The 19,626-nt window shown below is 46.1% G+C and overlaps 1 protein-coding gene across 2 annotated transcripts; it reads left to right on the top strand.

Moving 5' to 3' along the window:
* Positions 1–5,130: 5,130 nt before the first annotated feature.
* Irak1 (interleukin 1 receptor associated kinase 1) lies at positions 5,131–14,641 on the top strand. 2 transcript variants are annotated; one of them, XM_051178332.1, is made up of 14 exons: positions 5,131–5,417; positions 5,494–5,661; positions 5,950–6,081; positions 6,191–6,294; positions 6,455–6,643; positions 6,894–6,958; positions 7,350–7,464; positions 8,192–8,310; positions 8,708–8,960; positions 9,249–9,314; positions 10,842–11,078; positions 11,674–12,055; positions 12,502–12,651; positions 13,639–14,641. In XM_051178332.1, the coding sequence occupies exons 1-14, from the start codon at positions 5,282–5,284 to the stop codon at positions 13,698–13,700; spliced, it is 2,178 nt and encodes a 725-aa protein (XP_051034289.1). In that variant the 5' UTR covers positions 5,131–5,281; the 3' UTR covers positions 13,701–14,641. The 2 variants fall into 2 exon arrangements, with proteins under 2 accessions (XP_051034289.1, XP_051034290.1); XM_051178333.1 differs by having other exon boundaries at positions 5,133–5,417; positions 8,708–8,915.
* Positions 14,642–19,626: the final 4,985 nt, after the last annotated feature.

Genomic DNA, 19,626 nt, shown 5'->3' with positions numbered 1-19,626 from the left:
ACTTGGCCACTGACAGGTGGGCGACCATATATATCTGTTCATATGAGTGCTTTATGGCTGATGTGAGATCAGCACCCAAGTTAGCTTCACCTGGTGACCACTAGCCCTGCTTGGATGGAGCAGGCCACCCAGTTCAATATTTCTGGGCAGCTTGGACAATGGAGTGCAAAAGGCTTGCAGAACTTGAAGCCTGCTCCTTACCTTGCTACTGTGGCCTCCTATTCCATTTGATTTGTCACTGCTTCAATCAATGACAGCCGCTCCAGAGTCAGTAGTTGATGAATATATGACCAAATATCACCAGGACTGTTACTCAATGTGTGCCGAGCCCTTTCCTTGTTCTGGGCTCCCTGTGTACCTGGACACTGTAATGTGTGCTGTGTTTGCTCTCCTTTCTCTTCCTTCCTTGCCCTTTCTTTGTCTTTCTGGGGTTTTTCTGTTTGGGTTTGGTTTGGTTTTATTCTTCCTTTTGTGTTCCAAATATGAGGTTCTCTCTATTGGTCCTTTTTAACTGTGGTGTTGAGGCTTCTATTTGTGTAATTTTTGGTGGATGAAAGGAACTTTGCTAAGTAAATCTCTTCTGTGTTTGAACTGAAGTCTGTATTGTAACTATGTTTAAAGTAATTGTTCCAGAGACAAATGCTTCTAGGCACCTTTTCGATACAAACAAAGCATTTGAAAGGAGGGGATTGGGTGACTAAGACAAGAGGGGCAAACTGAAGAGATGACCCCTGCCCAGATCATTCAGAAGCCACCAAGAAGTTAAGCACTGGATTCCCATTCCAAGTCAAGAGACTGAAGCTAAGGTGTTGCCATTTTCAAAGTCAGAGCAAAACTAGCTTTTTATACCCAATAAATTCTTTTGCTTCCCCTTCCCAGGTTATTATTGCTATTGTTAATTTAAAAAAGAAGAGGGGGGGAGAGAGAAGGTCAGCTCCTTCCAGGAGTTCCAGGAGATGAGAGGATATGAGAGCAGAGCTGAGCTCACTGAGTAGGGAGAGGCTGGGCCTGCTCTTGCAGGAGGATGACCCACTGAGGACACAGGTTAGAGAGGAGACATAAAATAAATTAGCCACTCCCTGCCTGAGATAGCTCTTCCTGGATAAGCCAAGGCAGTGGATAATATTGTCTCCAAGGCATGTTTCAGGGACATGACCAGTTAAGACATTTCTGTCACACTCCATGCTGTCCTCTAGTGCATAGTACTAATATGCTATCTTGGCTCCCCACCATGGCTGGGGAATAAAATGATGGCAGAGGTTTCTCTCTTTTGATGTCATCTGATTCCCAACAAAATCTGGATCTGAAAAACTACCTTATCTTTCCATGGCAAACATCTTCAGTAAAGCTGTTATCCTCATTACAAATTGTTCCAGGCTTATATAAGAGGAACAGACAGACCTGTGCTCCCTTAGAGCCTCTTGTGAGGATAGTGCTACCTGTTGTGACCAGTTGACCATGGCATTTAGTAGCTGGAAAAACCAGACAGGGTGCATGCCCTCTCATAAATCCATGATGTGTTCCCCTCCACCAGCCTGAAGGGTGACATCTATCTGTAGGATAGTGCAGCCAGTAACAGGCCACCCTGTATTGAAAGATATTGGCACCAGCCAAAAAAGCCCATCTGAGGTTGGGAAGCAGGTACACAGGGCACAGAGAGAGATCCAGGACAGACAGCTGGAGGGGTTGGTCTTGAAAAGCCCTCTGTCAAATTCACCTTCAGTTTTTGTGTTTTGGGACAATTACTTTAGAAAATAAGTAGGTCGTTTTAAAAACAAAATATTGATTGCTTTTTTGTAGTGTTAAAAAAAAAAGGTTCTTTGTGTATAGCCAAATGACTGAAAGCACTGATATATTTAAAAACAAAAGGCAATTTATTAAGGAAATTTGTACCATTTCAGTAAACCTGTCTGAATGTACCTGTATACGTTTCAGAAACACCCCCCCCCCACTGAACCCCTGTAACCTATTTATTATATAAAGAGTTTGCCTTATAAATTTACATAAAAATGTCCGTTTGTGTCTTTTGTTGTAAAATCAAGTGGTTTTTCATAAGGTTCTTTTAGTATTTGAAAAGATGGGCAGCACGTGGTTTTGTTTTATTTTTGTAAGTTTTTTAATACATGTGAAAGCAAAGAATACTCAGCATGCCTTTCTAAGTGATGCGTTTGCACCTTTTGTTGGGAAGTACTGTATCCTGTGCTGTTAGCATTCTCGATAAATCTCTCTGTGAAAGTGACTCAAGGTCTGTGCTTTCATTATAAGTCAGCAGTCCTCTCCAGCTCACCTGACAGCATGATGGTGTGTTTGATCCAGCTGTCCCTGAATCCCAGTAGCCTCTCTCAGGACTGGTGTGGGAGGGTTGGAAGGCCTGTCTCATATGCTGGCCTCCCTGGCATCCGCCTCAGTTTGCTCTGTGCCAATGCTTTCCAGGCACACTGCACCAGCATGTGACAGGAAGACCTGAGAAGAGTGTGCCTACAGCACAACTTCCCTCTCCTGACCAGTGTGGCAGGAGCAGCTACTAGGTTCTAGTGTGCCACAGTGGGTTTTTTTTTTTTTGTTTGTTTGTTTGTTTTAACACCTTTCTCCTCAACTCTGACTTCTGTGTCTAATAGCAGCTAAGTAAGTGACTTCTGTGCGTGCCTAACCTGCCTTCCTGACCAGGCTAGGGCATGCTGAGGAACTGCCCAAAGTGATTTCTTGTGTCATTGGCTTCCTGTAAGAATTTGAGCCTGCTGCAGCTGCCCACTCATTATATCTGACCTCCTTAAGGTGACCTGTGTTTGAGGAGAGGATAATGGCGTGTCACATGCAATTGTGGACACATCCACTAAAAGCTTCCTTGAAGTCCTGGCTTCAAATGTTAAACGAAAGTGAGCATCTACTATGTGCCTGACCTGTACCAGACACTAACAGTCCCTAGAACATTAAAAAAAAAACAAAAACAAAAAAACAAAACAAAAAAAAAAACCAAATCCCTTCCCCTAAAGCTTAGCATATATGCATACAATAATTTTGAATAGTGGAGTTAGTGCATCTCAATAATGACTGACCTATGAAAAACATCTGGAGGCTCAGAATATGGTTGATCTCTTGGGTTGTTTTGTTTGTTTCTTTGGTAGAGTCCTACTTCTAATCCAGGCTGACCTGGAACCAAGTATGTAGGAGTGATCTGCCTCAGCCTCCCAAGTGCTGGAATTACAGGTGTGAGCCACCATTCCCAGCTTTGAGAGTGGCCAAAATGGCTGTGGTTTCAGAGAAGAGGCCACAATAGGAGCTAGCCATGGGCCTTGGGTAGATTTTTCTGGAACATAACATTCTTAGAGAACAGACTAGTGACAGGGAACCCTTTCTAGTTAGGATTGATATGACAAGAGGGTCTGTGGTCAAAAGAAAACTATTGTTTTACAAGTATGCTGAAGTATGCTACCTGTGGCTCTTCCCCGGGCAGTGGGAAGTTAGAAAAGTTCAGAAGTATGGAACTCCAGCAAGCTCAAGATGTGCCCAAGAGAAAAGTTCGGTGGGATTTAGAAAGCTTTCCCCACAGCTTTTTTTTTTGGGGGGGGGTGGATTTCAAGTTGGTTTCTCTTTGTATCCCTGGCTGTCCTGGAACTCAGTCTGTAGACCAGGATGGCCTTGAACTAACAGAGATACACCTGTCTCTGTCTCTCAAGTGCTGGGACTAAAGGAGTGTGCCACTACTGCCTGGTTCCCCACAGCTTTTCATGCTTAGTCTTGTGAGGAAGGGCTATAGAGGGGTATGTGCAAACAACTTCACAGACAAAATGAGAATAGATTTGGGGGGATTGCTCTTGGTCTTTTTGAGGCAGGGTCTCACTTTGTATCCGTGGCTGACCTGGAACCCACTATGGAAGCCAAGCTAACCTTCATTCAAAGACCCACCACCTGCCTTTGTTTTCCAAGTGCTGGGATTAAAGGCAGGTACCACCAAGCCCAACATCGTGGAGTTTTTAATGGCTTAAGCCTATTGTTATATGTAAATTCAGGTGTATGGGCAGAGGCTGGCTATGTCATCTTCAAAACAGCAATAAAGATCTGGGACTTTGGGAATTTTCGGAAGATCTGGGGCTTTGGGAATTTTGGGAAGATCGTCTATAAGAAAGTGATTTGGTGATCTGTACCCAAGGAAGACCACATGAACAGTGAGCCCTGTCAGATCTATAAATTTTATGCTAATGCTCAGAGTCATGGACTTATGAGAAGAGGGCTTCAGAGAGTCGAGTGAGACTATAGGAAAGTAATGTGCTCTGAGGTGTGGGCCATAGAGTGACCAAAAAAGCAAACAAAAAAAAATGCCTGCATGGAGAACTTTAAAGGAGTGGCCAAGAGACACTGGTGTGGCAAGAGGTCACACCAGGTGGTGTAACTGACAACTGCTCTAGAAAAGAATAGGGGAAGCTGTTGGACTTTAGTGTCCTCATAAGAAGTACAAACTAAGCCAAAATTGTGACCGAACAGGGTAAGGGATTGCAAGAACTGGACATTATGCACATGGGGCAGAGCAAGGCCCCGTTACGAGACATAAATGTTTTGGCTGGCGAGCTAGTGAGGAGGAGCCTGCACAGGCAGATACTGTGAAGATGTAACATTTCTTGTCAAGCTGCTGGCTGATTTCTGGAGGTGGGGTTTGGGGTGGAAGGGTGGGATCTAGCACACAGGCGGTGGCATGGTGTGCAGTCTTCCAGACCATTCCCTGGGCATCCATCTTTACTACCAGATGACTAGAGTCAGCCAGAAGGCCGTTTTGTGATCCACATTTGACCCTGTCCTACCAACTTGTCAGCCTACTCTGCACTGTCCTCCAAATACGGGTGAAAGGAGCCGTTCCATGACTTTTCACCAGGCTTGATATAAATAGCCTTTGTAGAACATCGTCTCTTTCCTTTTCCCTTTGTCTCCAGAACTGAAAGTTGTTCTTAATCCTGTTCAGTCCTATTCAGACGGTTCCCGCTGTTGGAAGCTCATCCTCCCTGTAGGATCTTAAGCCTTGGTTCTTCCGCGGGATGGGGGGGGTGGTTCAGACACTCTCCTGCCTAGCAGAGCTTCCCCAGGTTAAGGATGGCGCGAGACGCCCCCGTGTGGCCGAAGGCCGCGGAGAGCAAGATGGCGGCGGGCCCGAGCGCCGCCTCTTCCGCCCTATCGGGCGTCGCACGAGGCCGGCTTGAAGGGGAAGTGAGTCAGTGTCCGCGGACCCGGCCGGCTTAGGCCCGCGCCCGCCGAGGCCCCGTGAGGCCCCGGCCAGGCGGCGGCGGCGGCCATGGCCGGGGGGCCGGGCCCCGGGGAACCTGCCGTGCCTGGCGCCCAGCACTTCTTGTACGAGGTGCCACCCTGGGTTATGTGCCGCTTCTACAAAGTGATGGACGCCCTGGAGCCCGCCGACTGGTGCCAGTTCGGTGGGTGACGGCAGGCCGGTGTGGGGCAGGGGACCTGGGCTTCTGGGGCTAAAGCCTAACGTTCTCCGCCTCGCAGCGGCCTTGATTGTGCGTGACCAGACAGAGCTGAGGCTGTGCGAGCGCGCTGAGCAGCGCACAGCCACCGTCCTGTGGCCCTGGATCAACCGCAACGCGCGCGTGGCTGACCTCGTTCACATCCTGACACACCTACAGCTGCTGCGTGCGCGGGACATCATCACAGCCTGTGAGCGAGCGTAGCCCCAAGGACCCTAGGGATGGGAACTTACTGGAGGTGACGGGTACAAGTCTCTCTAAACGGGACCATATGGGAACCCCTCCCTGCGTGCGCGTGCCCGCGCGCGCACACACACACACACAGACACACACAGACAAAACAGAAGTGAGTCACACTTCTCTGGCAGGTAATGGCTATAAAGCCTCCAGAGACAGGGGGCTATATGGAAACCCCTCGCTACACAGACACAAACAGACCTGAGTCACAACCTTCCTTTCACATTCCTTATTATCCCAGGGCACCCTCCGGCCCCTATTCTGCCCCCAAGCACCGCTGCTACAAGGCCCAGCAGCATCTCTACAGGCTCCAAGGCCAAGGTCTGGAGCCCCGAAAAACTGCAGTCCTCTGCGTCCACCTTCCTCTCCCCAGGTAAAAATAAATTGGATGTTGGGGTTGATAGGCCTCAGGAAACGACCAACATAATGTTGACATTGCTGCAAGCTATTTGTCTCTGCCTCTCATTAGCATCTTTATAAAGCTTTTCCAGGCTCCCAGTCCTATTCTGAGCCAGAGCTCCTTCCGGTTCCCATCCCTACTTCCCTCAGGCCACCACTACCATCTTCAGCCCCTTCGTTTGACAAGGTAGGTGTCCTTTAACCCCCAGAGAAAATTCCAGACAAGGAGGAAGAAACTCAGCCCTTGGTGTACCACAGAGCCCACAACAGCACAGCCAGGGGACCTTGAAGCCTGGATCAAAGGGAATAGGCAGGGTCCTCACCTGATCCATGATCTCTTCCAACAGCCAAGCCCACAGAGCTCAGAGTCTGGCCTCCAAAGGACACATAGCTCCCCATTTTGCTGGCCCTTCTGTGAGATTTCCAAAGGAACCTGCAACTTCTCTGAAGAGCTCAGGATTGGAGAGGGTGGTTTTGGGTGTGTGTACCGGGCAGTAATGAGAAATACCACATATGCTGTGAAGAGACTGAAGGAGGTAGGTGTAACACTGGGGTAGCTACCAGGAAGACAGTCTCCATCAGTCCTTATTTGTCCAGTTCCTCCCTCCATCAGCCCTCACTTCTGCAGTTCCCTGCCTCCAGCCTCCCCAAGCAATCCCTTCAGTCCTCTGATTCCAGTTCAAGGACCCCACATCTTCCATTGTTATGGGCCTGGAAACAGCTGGCAAGCTTGGCTCATGCTGCCTACTTTCCCTGCCTCTTACCCCACCATGTCTGGGGCTGCAGGAGGCTGACCTAGAATGGACTGTGGTGAAACAGAGCTTCGTAACAGAGGTGGAGCAGCTGTCAAGGTGAGCCTTGGGGGTCCCTCCTGTCTGGGGGGGGAACAAGGAGAGAACCACACCAGGGCCTCATCAGTCTCTAGGACTGCACAGCACAAGACCTGGCTCCCTTGGGCCCTCAAGGCCTTTCCAGGCCCAGGTGAGGGAACATTATTGGCTGCTTATCCAGGCTAGCTTGATGAACAGTAGTGGGGCCCCGAGAACTAAAGAACACCGACTATACCCGATGGTGTTGGCACATGCCTTTAATCCCAGCACTAGGGAGGCAGAGGCAGGTGGATCTCTCTGAGTTTGAGGCCAGCCTGGCCTACAGAGTGAGTTACAGGACAGCCAGGAGTGTTATATAGAGAATCTCTTTCTTGAAAATAACAAAGTACTCAGACTCCACTCTTTGTAACAGGTTTCGTCACCCAAATATCGTAGACTTTGCTGGCTACTGTGCAGAAAGTGGCTTCTACTGCCTTGTTTATGGCTTCCTGCCCAATGGCTCCTTGGAGGATCGACTCCATCTTCAGGTAATTCCAGCTAGTCTGGCATCTTTACTGGCCTGGCCCCTTAGCCTATGTCAGGCAGGCCCTGAAACTCAAAGTTTGGCCCAAGGATTTCTTTCTTCATTTTTGCTTGCTCACTATCCAGCCCAGGCTGGCCTCAAACTGGCAATTCTTCTGCCTCAATCCCCTCTGTGCTAGAATCATAGACATCTACCATTATACCCATCTTGGCTCAAGATTTTCCATATAACTCTTCTCTCCTGGCTGCTCTTCTAAATAGAGAGTTATAGCTTTGGAAGAATAGATGTAGGATTTAATCCACGTAGCTCTTGAGGAATGGGGATGAGTAGAGACAGGCTAACTAAACCCAAGGTTGAGCCATGTCTGAATGTCATACTCACAAGCCACCATACATACAGGATAAAAACTTCCTTACTTTTCAGTTAAGCTGTGTTAGGGAAGGGAAAGGAGGGCATCAGGACTTTCTATGCACTCAGGTGAACTTGAGCCCATCAGATTTTGTCCTGAGTCCTGATGAGTGTCCCCCAGCTATTATTCCAGCTATAGACTGGGAATAGCTTTTGTTAGGTCAGAACAGTCTTACTCCTCCTTCTCCAGAAAGGAAAACTGAGGCTCAGAGAATAAAGTGGATAGCTTGCTTCAAGCCACAGACCGACAGGTTACGGGAAGGTTGAGAGTCAGAAAACAGGTGACCGTAGCTGCTGTTGTGCCTCCATCTTTGCCACTACAGAACCAGGCCTGCTCCACCCTCTCCTGGCCTCAACGACTGGACATTCTTCTGGGCACAGCCCGAGCCATTCAGTTTTTACATCAGGACAGTCCCAGTCTCATCCATGGAGATATCAAGAGGTGAGGAGGAGCTCAGAAGAACAGTGACCCCTGCTCAATGGGCAGTCCTGTCCTGAGTGCCCCTGTGAGAATCCTCTTGCCTAGTCCTGTAGGTATGGGGGCAAATGTTGCCTGGGACCTCAGAGCTCAGAGTTCTTAGGGCTGTAAGCACCCCCTGCATGGTGTATATATAGGAATGAAGTCAGTGATAGGCCTTGGTGGTAAGCAGAAGCCAAACTGTTTGGTTTGGGCTGTGGGACAGCTAGCCCTCAGACAGCTGGGATGCAGTGTCGGCCACTTTTCATAATCAGTGTGCCAGGCTGGTGGTGTTTAGTCTAGTTTATCAGGGACATTCAGGTGTGGGGGACAGAGAAGGATAGGACCAGCCTAAATTGATGCCCATTCTTCCCTCTCCAAGTTCTAATGTGCTCCTGGATGAGAGACTGATGCCCAAGCTGGGAGACTTTGGCCTGGCTCGTTTCAGCCGCTTTTCAGGGGCCAATCCAAGCCAGAGCAGTACTGTAGCCCGGACTTGCACAGTACGGGGCACCCTCGCCTACCTGCCCGAGGAGTACATCAAGACGGGCCGTCTGGCTGTGGACACAGATACCTTCAGCTTTGGGGTGGTGAGCCACCAGCCCTTCTGTTGGCTTGGGGAGGGAAAACCACCAGTAAGTAATGGCACCAAAGCCTATGCATTCTAGGCCTTATACAGCTCCCTCCCTTGTACTAAATCGTGTTTTAATTTTGCATCCTTTTGTTTCATATAGCCACTCTGAATTGTTTAAGCTTTGGTCCCATAACAGCTTTGGTCCTTGCTGGGATATAGTATTTACCTCCCTGTCCCAGGGCTACTCTCACATCAGCCCTGATCCATCCCAACTCTACAATCCTCTTTTCTGCACATAATACCTCCCTGCTGAGACTTTGGGTGATGCTCTCCATCCCACCCCCTCCAGGTAATACTCGAGACCCTTGCTGGTCAGAGGGCTGTGAGGACACAAGGTGCCAGGACCAAGTATCTGGTAAGACTCCTGAGGTGGGGCATAGAGGGAAGGAGGGACAGAACCAGCGGGTATAGCCCCAGAGGGTGGGATAATACAGATCCTTTGCAGTGCCCCACAGCAGCCACTGCTGCTGCTGACTCATCTTTGGAAGTGGGTGAGTCCCCAAGCAGTTTCTTTTACCATGCTTGGAAAAACCTGTCTTTCTTCTGTACATGGACCTTCGGGCTAGGGATATAACCTCAGAGTCTCAGTGGTACAGTGATTACCTTATGTGCAAGGCCCTGGGTTCCATCTCCATCAAAGAGGAAAAACAGAACCTTGACAGGTCCCCCTCCTCCCTGGGCTGGGGAAAAAGAAAGGGACATTCCTGGTATCCTGGAACCAAAGCTCCAATGGAACCCAGAAAAGGCAGGGCCCAGGAAAGGCAATGGGAAAGAGTTAGGCAGGTTATTGTACAGGTAGCTACAAGCCATCCTGACGTGTACCTGTATTCCTGTCTGCCTTGCTGTGCACTAAGAAATAGGAGACTGGGGGCAGGAAAGATGGCTCAGAGGTTAAGAATACTGGCTGTTCCTCCATAGGTCCTGAGTTCAAGTCCCAGCAACTACATGGTGACTCACAACTGTCTGAAATGAGATCTGGTGCCCTCTTCTGGCATCCAGGCAGAACAGTATATACATGATAAATTAATAAACCTTTAAAACCAAAAGAAATAGACTTAAAGCCTACCATCTGAGCACATGCTTTTAGTCCCAACATTTAAAAGTCTAAGGCAGGAGGCTACATAGCAAGACCCTCTATCAAAGACAACACAAAATTAGTTGATTATGGTGCCACATGCCCATAATCCTAGCACTTGGGAAGCAGAAGCAAGAAGATCAGGAAATCATTGTTATTCTCAGTTACATGCTAAATTCAAGACTAGCCTAAGCTACATGGGACCCTGTCTTTGACAAGGAAACATACAAAGAAGAGATATGAAACCTGGGTTTTAGTCCCATCTTTGATTGTGGCCATGGATCAAATTCCTGTTCTTCATTGAGCCTTAGTTTCCCATACAGAAAACAGACTTTAACATATAAGCACTATTCCAGCAGTCTCTGAGCCCAGAACATGTTTGGCTAATGCTGGGTCTTCACCTTTTACAGAGTTATCCATCCCCCATTGCTTCTCCTGGATGGGCCTATATTTGTCCACTGTTGGGCTCAGCAGAGTATTAAACCAACCAACAAACTGTGAACCAGACTCTATCCGTCTCTCCTTCCTTTAATCTTCTGCATCCATTAGCACATCCCAGTTCAAGTGCCACTTGCTCAGGCCCCAAGGGCCTTGCTAACAGACTAATAAGTTTGTTGGCATCTGTTTCTCCCACTGCAATGGAATGTCAGGTCAGTAAAACAAGGCCAAGTGTGTTTGGTTTATGGCTATTTTCAGGAGAGCCCCAGACAGCATTGGGCACACAGTGGGTATTTAATGAACCCAGTGAAAGAACACCATAGGTCTGGAAGATTTGGCAGAGCCATGCTCACAGTATTTGTCCTACAGAAAGACTTGATTGAAGATGAAGCTGAAGAGGCTGGAGTGGCCTTGAAAAGCACTCAGCCCACTCTACAGGCGGGTGTGGCCACAGATGCTTGGGCTGCTCCAATCGCTGCCCAGATCTATAAGAAGCACCTGGACTCCAGACCTGGACCCTGCCCACCACAGTTGGGCCTGGCCCTGGCTCAACTAGCTTGTTGCTGCATGCACCGTCGGGCCAAGAAGAGGCCACCCATGACCCAGGTATCCCTGGGGAAGCCAGCTATTCATGGGGACATAGTGGCCAGCCAGAAACGTGCAATTCTTGGCCTGCTTTATAGCACAAGCTATACTGTGTCTGCCTGATCTCTTTATTGAGGCAAAAATCGCAACATTGCTTATTTGCCCTTTCACTCTGTTTGGGGTGGTGCTCTGTTAGAACTCAGTGTTGAAGGGCTGCTGTTTTGCTAGGTAGTGCTCAGATCCCAGTCACAGGTAGAAGGAAAGGGCTCTTACTGTGTCTTCTAGTAGGAGTGCTGTGCCACTACCTTTGTGTTTTTCTCTTACCTTATTCTGGTGATAGTTGAGAATAGAGTTAATTCCTGGCTTTAGTGGCCATGAATTGCAACAGTTCTTGTGATGAGACAAAGGAACAAAGGGCATTGTTTTCCCAGCTGTTGAGTGCACCAACTTGGTGTTTTCTGCCATTCCTACAGCTGTGGTGGCAACCTGAACACAGGCAAGTCTAGGACAACCTGGAGCAGCTATGTAATTTGACCACAGGGTGTCAGGTCTGGGCTGCCCTGCCCAAACAGGAGCCCCAGCTCTGCCTATCCTGAGAGCCTCTCTCTCCACACAGGTGTACAAGAGGCTAGAGTGGCTGCAGGCAGGGCCTCTTTGGGAGCTAGAGGTTGCTGGCCATGGCCCCTCTTCCCCACAGGAGAATTCCTACATGTCCACCACTGGCAGTGTCCAGAGTGGGGGTGAACCATGGCAGCCTCTGGTAGTGCCCATAAGAACCCCAGTCCAGGCTGCTCAGCATCTCCAGAAAAGCCCCAACCAGCCAGTGGAGAGTGATGAGAGTGTTCCCAGCCTCTCTGCTGCCATGCATTCCTGGCACTTGACTCCAGGTTGCCACCCAAGCCCAGCGTCCTTCAGAGAGGCTGGCTGTACCCAGGAGAACACCACCAGAGAATCAAGTTTGAGGAGTGGCACAGGCTTCCAGCCGGCAACCATGGAAGGTAACTGGGGATGGGTATCCAGAGGTTGCACAATGATCTCCTTTGACAATAACCTATTTATTCTCCACCCATGTCTTCTGGGCAGAGGGATGTAGAGCCAAATGTTTGGCCAACTGTGTTCTTAGCAAGTTCAAGGCCATGGAAAGGGCCACAAAGAGTGGCTTGGTACTGTCTTATTTCCCATCCCTGGGCCATGCTCCATCATGGGTGAGAAGAACTAGGAGCTCCCTTCTTAGCCCTTTTCCCCACCCCATACCTGAAGTTAAAAATGAAGCAGGCTCTGCCCAGGCAGCCTGGGAGCCTGGTCTATTCCAGACTGGTCCTCAGTTTACTGTGGAATTCTACCCTACAGCCAACATCACAGGCAGTAGGAGCTAGAAAGATTCTGGAGACTAGAGTCACTCAGGGTTGGCAGGGACAACTAAGAGGTTACTGTCTCTGCCCAGGCTCATCCATGGGCAGCTCTTCTTCACTGTCATCAGAGCCACCACAGATCATCATTAACCCAGCCCGACAGAAGATGGTACAGAAGCTGGCCCTGTATGAGGAGGGGCTCTTGGATAGCCTGCAGCTGCTGTCATCAGGCTCTTTCCCAGGTACCTGGAGATATCTCCAGCTTAGCTTCCTAAATAGTGGGTCTCCAGAAGAACCTCCCCACCCCACCTCATCCCCACCATACATTCATGTACACAGACTCATACACTACAGCTCCAGGACACATAGGCATAGTTCCTTGTGCCAGTCCTGAACAGCAGAACATTTGTTCTGGCTGCACAATTAAGGTCCCCACTTATCAAGAATGTAGGACAGGCAAGCCATTCCCTTAATGATGGTTGGCAACCAACTTGCAGTGAGTATCTGTAGAGAGACGCCTGGCTCAATCCCTTACTCCCCACCAATAGCACCTTCCCTTCACCTGAGGGTACCAGTCTCCTCCCACGTGTGCCCAGAAAATGTGAAGTCCCACTCCAGGTACTATTTGAAAAACTGCCATTTGGGAAAATAAAGCCTTAGCTGGGCAAGATAGTGTGCCTATAAAGGTCATTCTTGGCTACATGGAAAGTTTGAGGCCAGGCTAGAATACATGAGACCTTATCTCAAAAAGCAAACTAGCAGGCTGGAGAGAATGTTCAGTGGGTAAGGGTATATACTGCTTTTACAAATGACCTGACTTTAGTTTCCAGAGTCTGCATTAGGTAGTTCACAAGTACTTATAATCCCAGAGGATCTGAGTCCTTCTGGCCTCCATAGACACCTGTGTACACATAGGGCACATAAGACTCACTCAGGCACACACACATAAACACATATAAAAATAAATACCTTGTTTTAGAAATGCAAACTACCAAAAAAAAAACCCACTTTGGATCCAAAGAGTGCACTGAGCTAGGCAGTGGTGATGCATGCCTTTAATCCTAGCACTGTGAGTTTGAGGAAAGCCAGGGCTACACAGAAAAACCCTATCTCAGACAAAAACAAACAGAAAAAAGAGTAAGTTCTATAGCCATGGTTTAGCCTTCAAGCCAGGGCATTTGGAAGACAAGTTGCTCCCAACTTGCTAAGAGGTATTTTTTCTTCCATAGGCTTGGATTTAGAACCTAAAAACAGACAGGGGCCTGAAGAAAGTGACGAATTTCAGAGCTGATTTGTCTGTCCACCCAGGAAAATTCCCTCAGACTCAGATGTCAAAGTTCTCATGGTTGGAAGTTCTCATGGTGTGCAACCTCCTCAGTAGCCCAAAGGCATCAGGGCTTACTCTGGTGAAGGAGAAAGAGTGGTGGACCTGCTGTTCTCACAGTTTGAGTACAGAAAGGGCCAACTGAAGAGCCTGCTAGAAGCTCATAGGGCAGGCTGTCTCAGGCCAGTATTTGGGAGCAAGGCAAGCACAGTACCTCAGGGACGAGGTAATACATGACAGAAGAAGGCTAGTTACACAGGCCTGGTGGGGGCAAATGGGGCTGTGTGTATGGTAAGAGCTGGCTCCCTTGAGAGCTAGACATCATATCTGCAGCCCAGGCCTGCATTCCTTGAACTTCCCTAGAGCCCTAAGAGAAAGTAGCTATTGTGCTTGTAAATTGCAAAAATAGGTGTCTCACAGTTCAGTCCACTAGCTGGAAGTAAGTACTCTTGAGATTCTCCCAAGAGTTGAGTAGAACCTCCCTCCCCCATCTTGGGTGGGTGTGTGCAGGCCTTACCTGATACATGTGAGCTGGTTTCATGTGACTGCCTACTAGGCAGTCTATCCCGAGACCCTACAGGTGAGCTATGGATGCCCCAGATTGAGCTGTAGACTAAGGTACTGGTTGTGCCAGTAAAGTCTAGCAAAACCAAGCTTTGTGGTACCCAGACAGTGAGAAGCCCCAAAAAGCAGAAACAGAGCAAAGTAAAAAGTATTTGAGGAGGGAGGAAGGCTCCATTTTAAGAAGCAAATTTTTGTATAACCAAGCATCTTCAAAAGTAACCCAGGGTTATAACCCAGGCTTACAGTGATTCTGTGTTCGAGTCACGAGTCACACTACATGCCCCTGTGAAGCACTGGTAACATCCAATTTGTCCTTGAGTAATAAAAGTGTGCATTTTACTGTCTGGTTAAACTTGTGGAATTTGTTGCACTAAAAACTTTGTGTTTTTCTAATGTTTTACATGTCCTGGTTCTTGGATGTCCAGCCATAACTCAAGACCCCAGTATCTTTTCCTATTCTCTTGCCATGCCCGGACTGGGGATAGATTCCCAGTGCTGCTACACTTGCTTTCATGTCCCCTTAAGTTTTTTCTTAGAGATTCCATGGGTATTAATTCTATTTGAAATGAAACTTTCATGCCCTAATTATTCATCAGTCATATATAGAAATACAGTTACGTTTTGCCTCTTACTTGTTCCACTTATTTTGGGATGATCATTCTGGGATAGTGTATATACAATTTTCCCATCTGAAAATAAAGACATTTTTATTTCTTCTTTGCCAACCTATATGCCTTTTAGTTTTCTTTTTAGACAAGGTCTCACTACGTAGTCCTTACGGTCCTGGATCTCAATATATAGATCAGGCTGGCCTCAAACTCACGAGATCCACCTGTCTCTGCCAAGGCATGCACCACCATGCCCAACTGCCTTTTTATTTTTTTCTTCATTTATTGTACTGGCCAGGGCCTATAAAATTTGAATACAAGTGGGGAACCTTTCCCACTCTTAGGAGTTCTTTTTTCTTTTTCTTTTCTTTTTTTGTTTTGTTTTGTTTTTTGAAACAAGGTTTCTCTGTGTAGCCCTGGCTGTCCTGGAACTCACTGTGTAGAACAGGCTGTCCTCAAACTCACAGAGATTTGCCTGCCTCTGCCTCCCAACCGCTGGGATTAAAGTCATGTGCCACCACACCTAGCTAGGGTATGTTTCTCATTGTTTAGTTAGTTTTGTTCAGTGGGTGGGTGAGTGGTTTTATTTTGGGGATGTGATTTTGGATTTTTAATCTGCTAGGCATTAAACCCAGGACTTCATGGGCTTTACCAGGAAAATTTAACACCTGCCTCGTAAAGCTTTAATTGGAAATTCAGTATCTGCCTGCAGTGTTGTTTCACACCTTTAATCCTAGCATTCAGGAAGAAGAGGCAAGCAGATCTCAGTTGAGGCCTGCCTGGTGGCAGAGGCAGTAGGACAGCCAGGGCTACATAGGGAAACCCTGTCTAAAAACAATTTAAAAAATGAAAAGGAAGAAATTTAATGTCTTTAAATTAGATTTTTGTCTGTTCAGGTTGTGTTTTTTAGGTCAATGTTGATAATTTGTGTACTTAACCTCTCTTAGGGATTTGTCCATCTAATTTAACATAATATACCCCTTTGTTTAATGTAAATGCCCTTTTATAAAATGGCATAAATAGGCATATAATGTATGCACATCGTCCTTTACAATGTTTTTTACCATGAGGAGTTGACTTTTGTAGGAAGACTCACTCTATCTGGCCAGTCAGCTCTGTCCAACCATCTGGCCTCCCAAATAACCACACTAAGATTGATTGATTGTGGCAGTACCTTTTTTTTTTAGTACAGCATGTTCCCTCTCTTCTGCCCCCCATTGCTACTGAACCTCCTCTTCCCAAGCAGTTCCTCTGTGACTTCCTTTTTTTAAAAAAAAAAAAAAAAAGGCAAGAATGAAGGTTTACAAAGCCAAATTTTATTCAAAGTGAAAGCAAACTGATAGAGCAGAGTCCTGACAGGGGAGAGGACCCAGAAATAAAATCCTGATCTGCTACTTTATTGTCTTGCATTTGTTTTGTTTTGTTGGCTTTTTATGTTCCACTCAGTTTACTGAGAATTACCTGCATGAGCACTGTTGCATGTGTAACTCAGCAGTGCTCCTTTACAACTGAAACCATCTTAAAATTGCTTATTTAACAGTACAATGTAAACACTATAAAATACTATCTACATTGTGTTGCTCAGAAAATACTAGTTGGGAGGGTGGAATTTTGAATCTAGTATATATGGAATTAGAAAAATATTTTCTGGGATGGAGAGATGGCTCAGCAGTTAAGAGCACTGACTGTTCTTCCAGCAGACCTGGGTTCAATTTCCAGCACCCACATGGCAGCTAACTGTCTGTAATTCCAAGATCTGACACCCTCACACAGACATACTTGCAGGAAAAACACCTTTCTGAGTCCAAGCCATAAGTTCTCCTTTTCTATCTCTTCCTTTTGAATGCTGGCCAGAAACTAATTGTTACAAGAAGTTTCCCATAGCCTGGTCCCACAACCACATCAGCCCCAAATAGCACACAGAGACACTGTATTACTAGTGTTTTTTATTAGCTAGCTCTATCTTAAATGTTAACTCATTTCTATTGATCTAAGTGTTTCCACATGGTCTTATCTTATCAGAGAGAGGGTCTATACCTCTTACTCCTCTCTGCTACATCTTCCAAAATCCTCCTGGTCTCCTAGTTCTGCCTATCTTGCTTCCCTATTGGCCAACAGTGCTTTATTCATTAACCAATAAGAGTTATTTACAGAATGACAGCTCCCATTATCTCCTCTTTTTTGTGTAAATAACAGGGTTTTAACTTTAACAGTAAAATATATAACAAAATAGTTATCAAATAAGAACCACAGTTAACAATATTTAGTCCATTAACATTATCAGGAATTACAGAAAATATTCCATCATCTATCCTATCTTTGTGAGTCTAAAGTCTTCTATGTAACTTATTTTTAATCCTAACTAAGGAAAACCATAACCATAACCATGGGTATTCAACTCCATCAAAGACCTCAGAAGGATAATATATAAACTCTAGAAATGAGAGAGACAACTTGATACATGGACAGGCATCCAAAGTTCTTTTCTAAATTGGCCCATCCATCTTCAGCCTATAGGCCATAGTGTATCTGGCAGACTTCTCAGCAAAGCATGAAATTTCAAACTGTCCACCTGTATTGGCAGTTTGTCAGTCACTTTTCTCTGTGTCCTGCAGACTGTCTGGCAGACTCTTCCATGAAGCAGGAACTCCGTAGCAATGTCCATCTTGGATCAGCAGTCACTTTCCTGTGGGTCCTGCATGTCCAGGTCATACAACATAAAGTCAGACAGTCCAGACAAGAGCAGTTTCTTGCCCAAATGGCTAGTCTTGCCATATTGGAAGCAAACTCCATAACGAGTTTCCTCAATGTCCATCTTCCTTTCTGACGCAGTTGGTGTTGCCAGGAGCAATTGTGCCTCACTGTTAAAAACCCTAAACCATTTTAAATGCCATATTCTGTAGGTCTTTGAAAGATTTGAAGAATGCCTGTCCATTTGAAATATATCTCTATATATCTATAAAAACCTAACAAACCTAACTCTAAGTTTTGACTGTTATAGGTAACTATAATTTGTACTTAGTTATACATTACATTTTTAAATGAGCTATGCAAACACAATACCTAAACAAGAGGAAAAATATACATACACACACACACACACACACACACACACACACACCACATATATCACAAAATTGACCTTAAATTATATCAATAAATGAAAATCCATCCCAAGACAATGTATTCATATATATACCATAATCCCCTTTTTACCATTAGAAAGAGATGGGTTGTGATCATTAACCATTTATAACTAACCCTATTTAAATGAAAACAAACATTTATAAACAATATTTGGGAATTTGGGCGTCGTTCTTTCCAAACTGCTTCCTGTCAGTAGGGGCCGCTGTTAGGGGAATCCTAAGAAGACGCAGAAATCCTGGCTGTAGTCTGCAAGGCTGGCTTGTCCCAACTGTTTTGAATGTTGGGTCACCTGGGACATTGCTTCAGGGGGTCTGGCTTGCTCAAACCACATTAGTCTGGAAGGAATCCACAGCTTTTCATTTTCTGTGAAAACAAAATTAGAAATCCTTTTCCCCAGTACTTGTCCTTAGACTTAAATTTTGAAGTCAAAGCATTTTTAAAATATATAAGAATTAATCCAGCAGCATTTCTTTTAGCAGTTGTTGCTATTTCCTCAGCAGTCAAACAATTCAAAATCAACACAATAGCATACAGTATCCAGACTCTCTGTGTATTTTTCATTTTTAAGTGGCTTTTTTATTACTCTATTCCTTTTATTTTTATTTTTTATTTTCTGAGACAGGGTTTCTCTGTGAAATTTTGTGTGTCCTGAAATTCACTCTGTATACCAGGTTTGCCTTGAAATCACAGAGATCTGCTTGATTTTGCCTCCTGAGTGCTGGGATTAAGGCATGCACCACCACTGCCCAGTAACATTATTTCTTTTTTACCAAATATCCTTTTTATTTTCTCTCCCAAGCCTATATTTTTTTTTAACACTCTGTAAAAACCTTTTAGGTTTTCATTCATCTGAATCTGTCTTTACTGTATATCTCTACCTTTATTCTAGCTGCAAGACTTTTATCTGCTAAACAGCATTGCTAAAATTAAAGTGGTGGCTGTTTTAGCCACTGTCTTTCCAAGATGGCGGGTGGTTTACCACCAGCACTGAGAACTGTGCTCCCTGCCTTGGTCTAAGCTGCCATCAAGCATCATGCTGCCTGCTTGGAGATGTGGTCACTGCCACAGCCAGCTGCTTGTACACACCATTCAGTTGTTAGCAGGACCTGTTAAAAGAGGCCTGTTGTGTTTTTTTTCTGTATATGCTGAGTCAGGAAACCTCCCTAAAAGGAGCTGTGCAAGTCTCTGCTTGTCTCTAGCAAAACAGAGCCCAACCGAGAAAAATGCTGCTACAAAGAAGCTGTGCTTGTCTCTGTTCTTTTGTTTCTAAAATCCCTTTTTAAGATTTTGTCAAGTTTTAAGTGAAATTTCTTAGTACCCACGTTGTAGGTTCCATTTTGTTAAGAGCAGTTTCCCACCAGCCTGGTCCCACAGCTGCGTCAGCCCCAAATTACACAGAGACACTGTATTAGTTATGAAACTGTTGGCCTGTTACTAGTGTTACTTATTCGCTAGCTCTATTTTAAATACTAACCCATTTCTAATAATCTAAGTGTTCCCACATGGTCTTATCTTACTGGAGAGAGGGTCTGTCTGGACCTCTTACTCCTCTTCCATCCTACACCTAAGCTTTT

This window comes from Phodopus roborovskii, unplaced genomic scaffold (genome assembly GCF_943737965.1).
Source record: "Phodopus roborovskii unplaced genomic scaffold, PHOROB, whole genome shotgun sequence".
Taxonomy (NCBI): domain Eukaryota; kingdom Metazoa; phylum Chordata; class Mammalia; order Rodentia; family Cricetidae; genus Phodopus; species Phodopus roborovskii.
The sequence above is the reverse complement of the archived record's forward strand: the minus strand, read 5'-3'. Positions and strand labels throughout refer to the sequence as shown.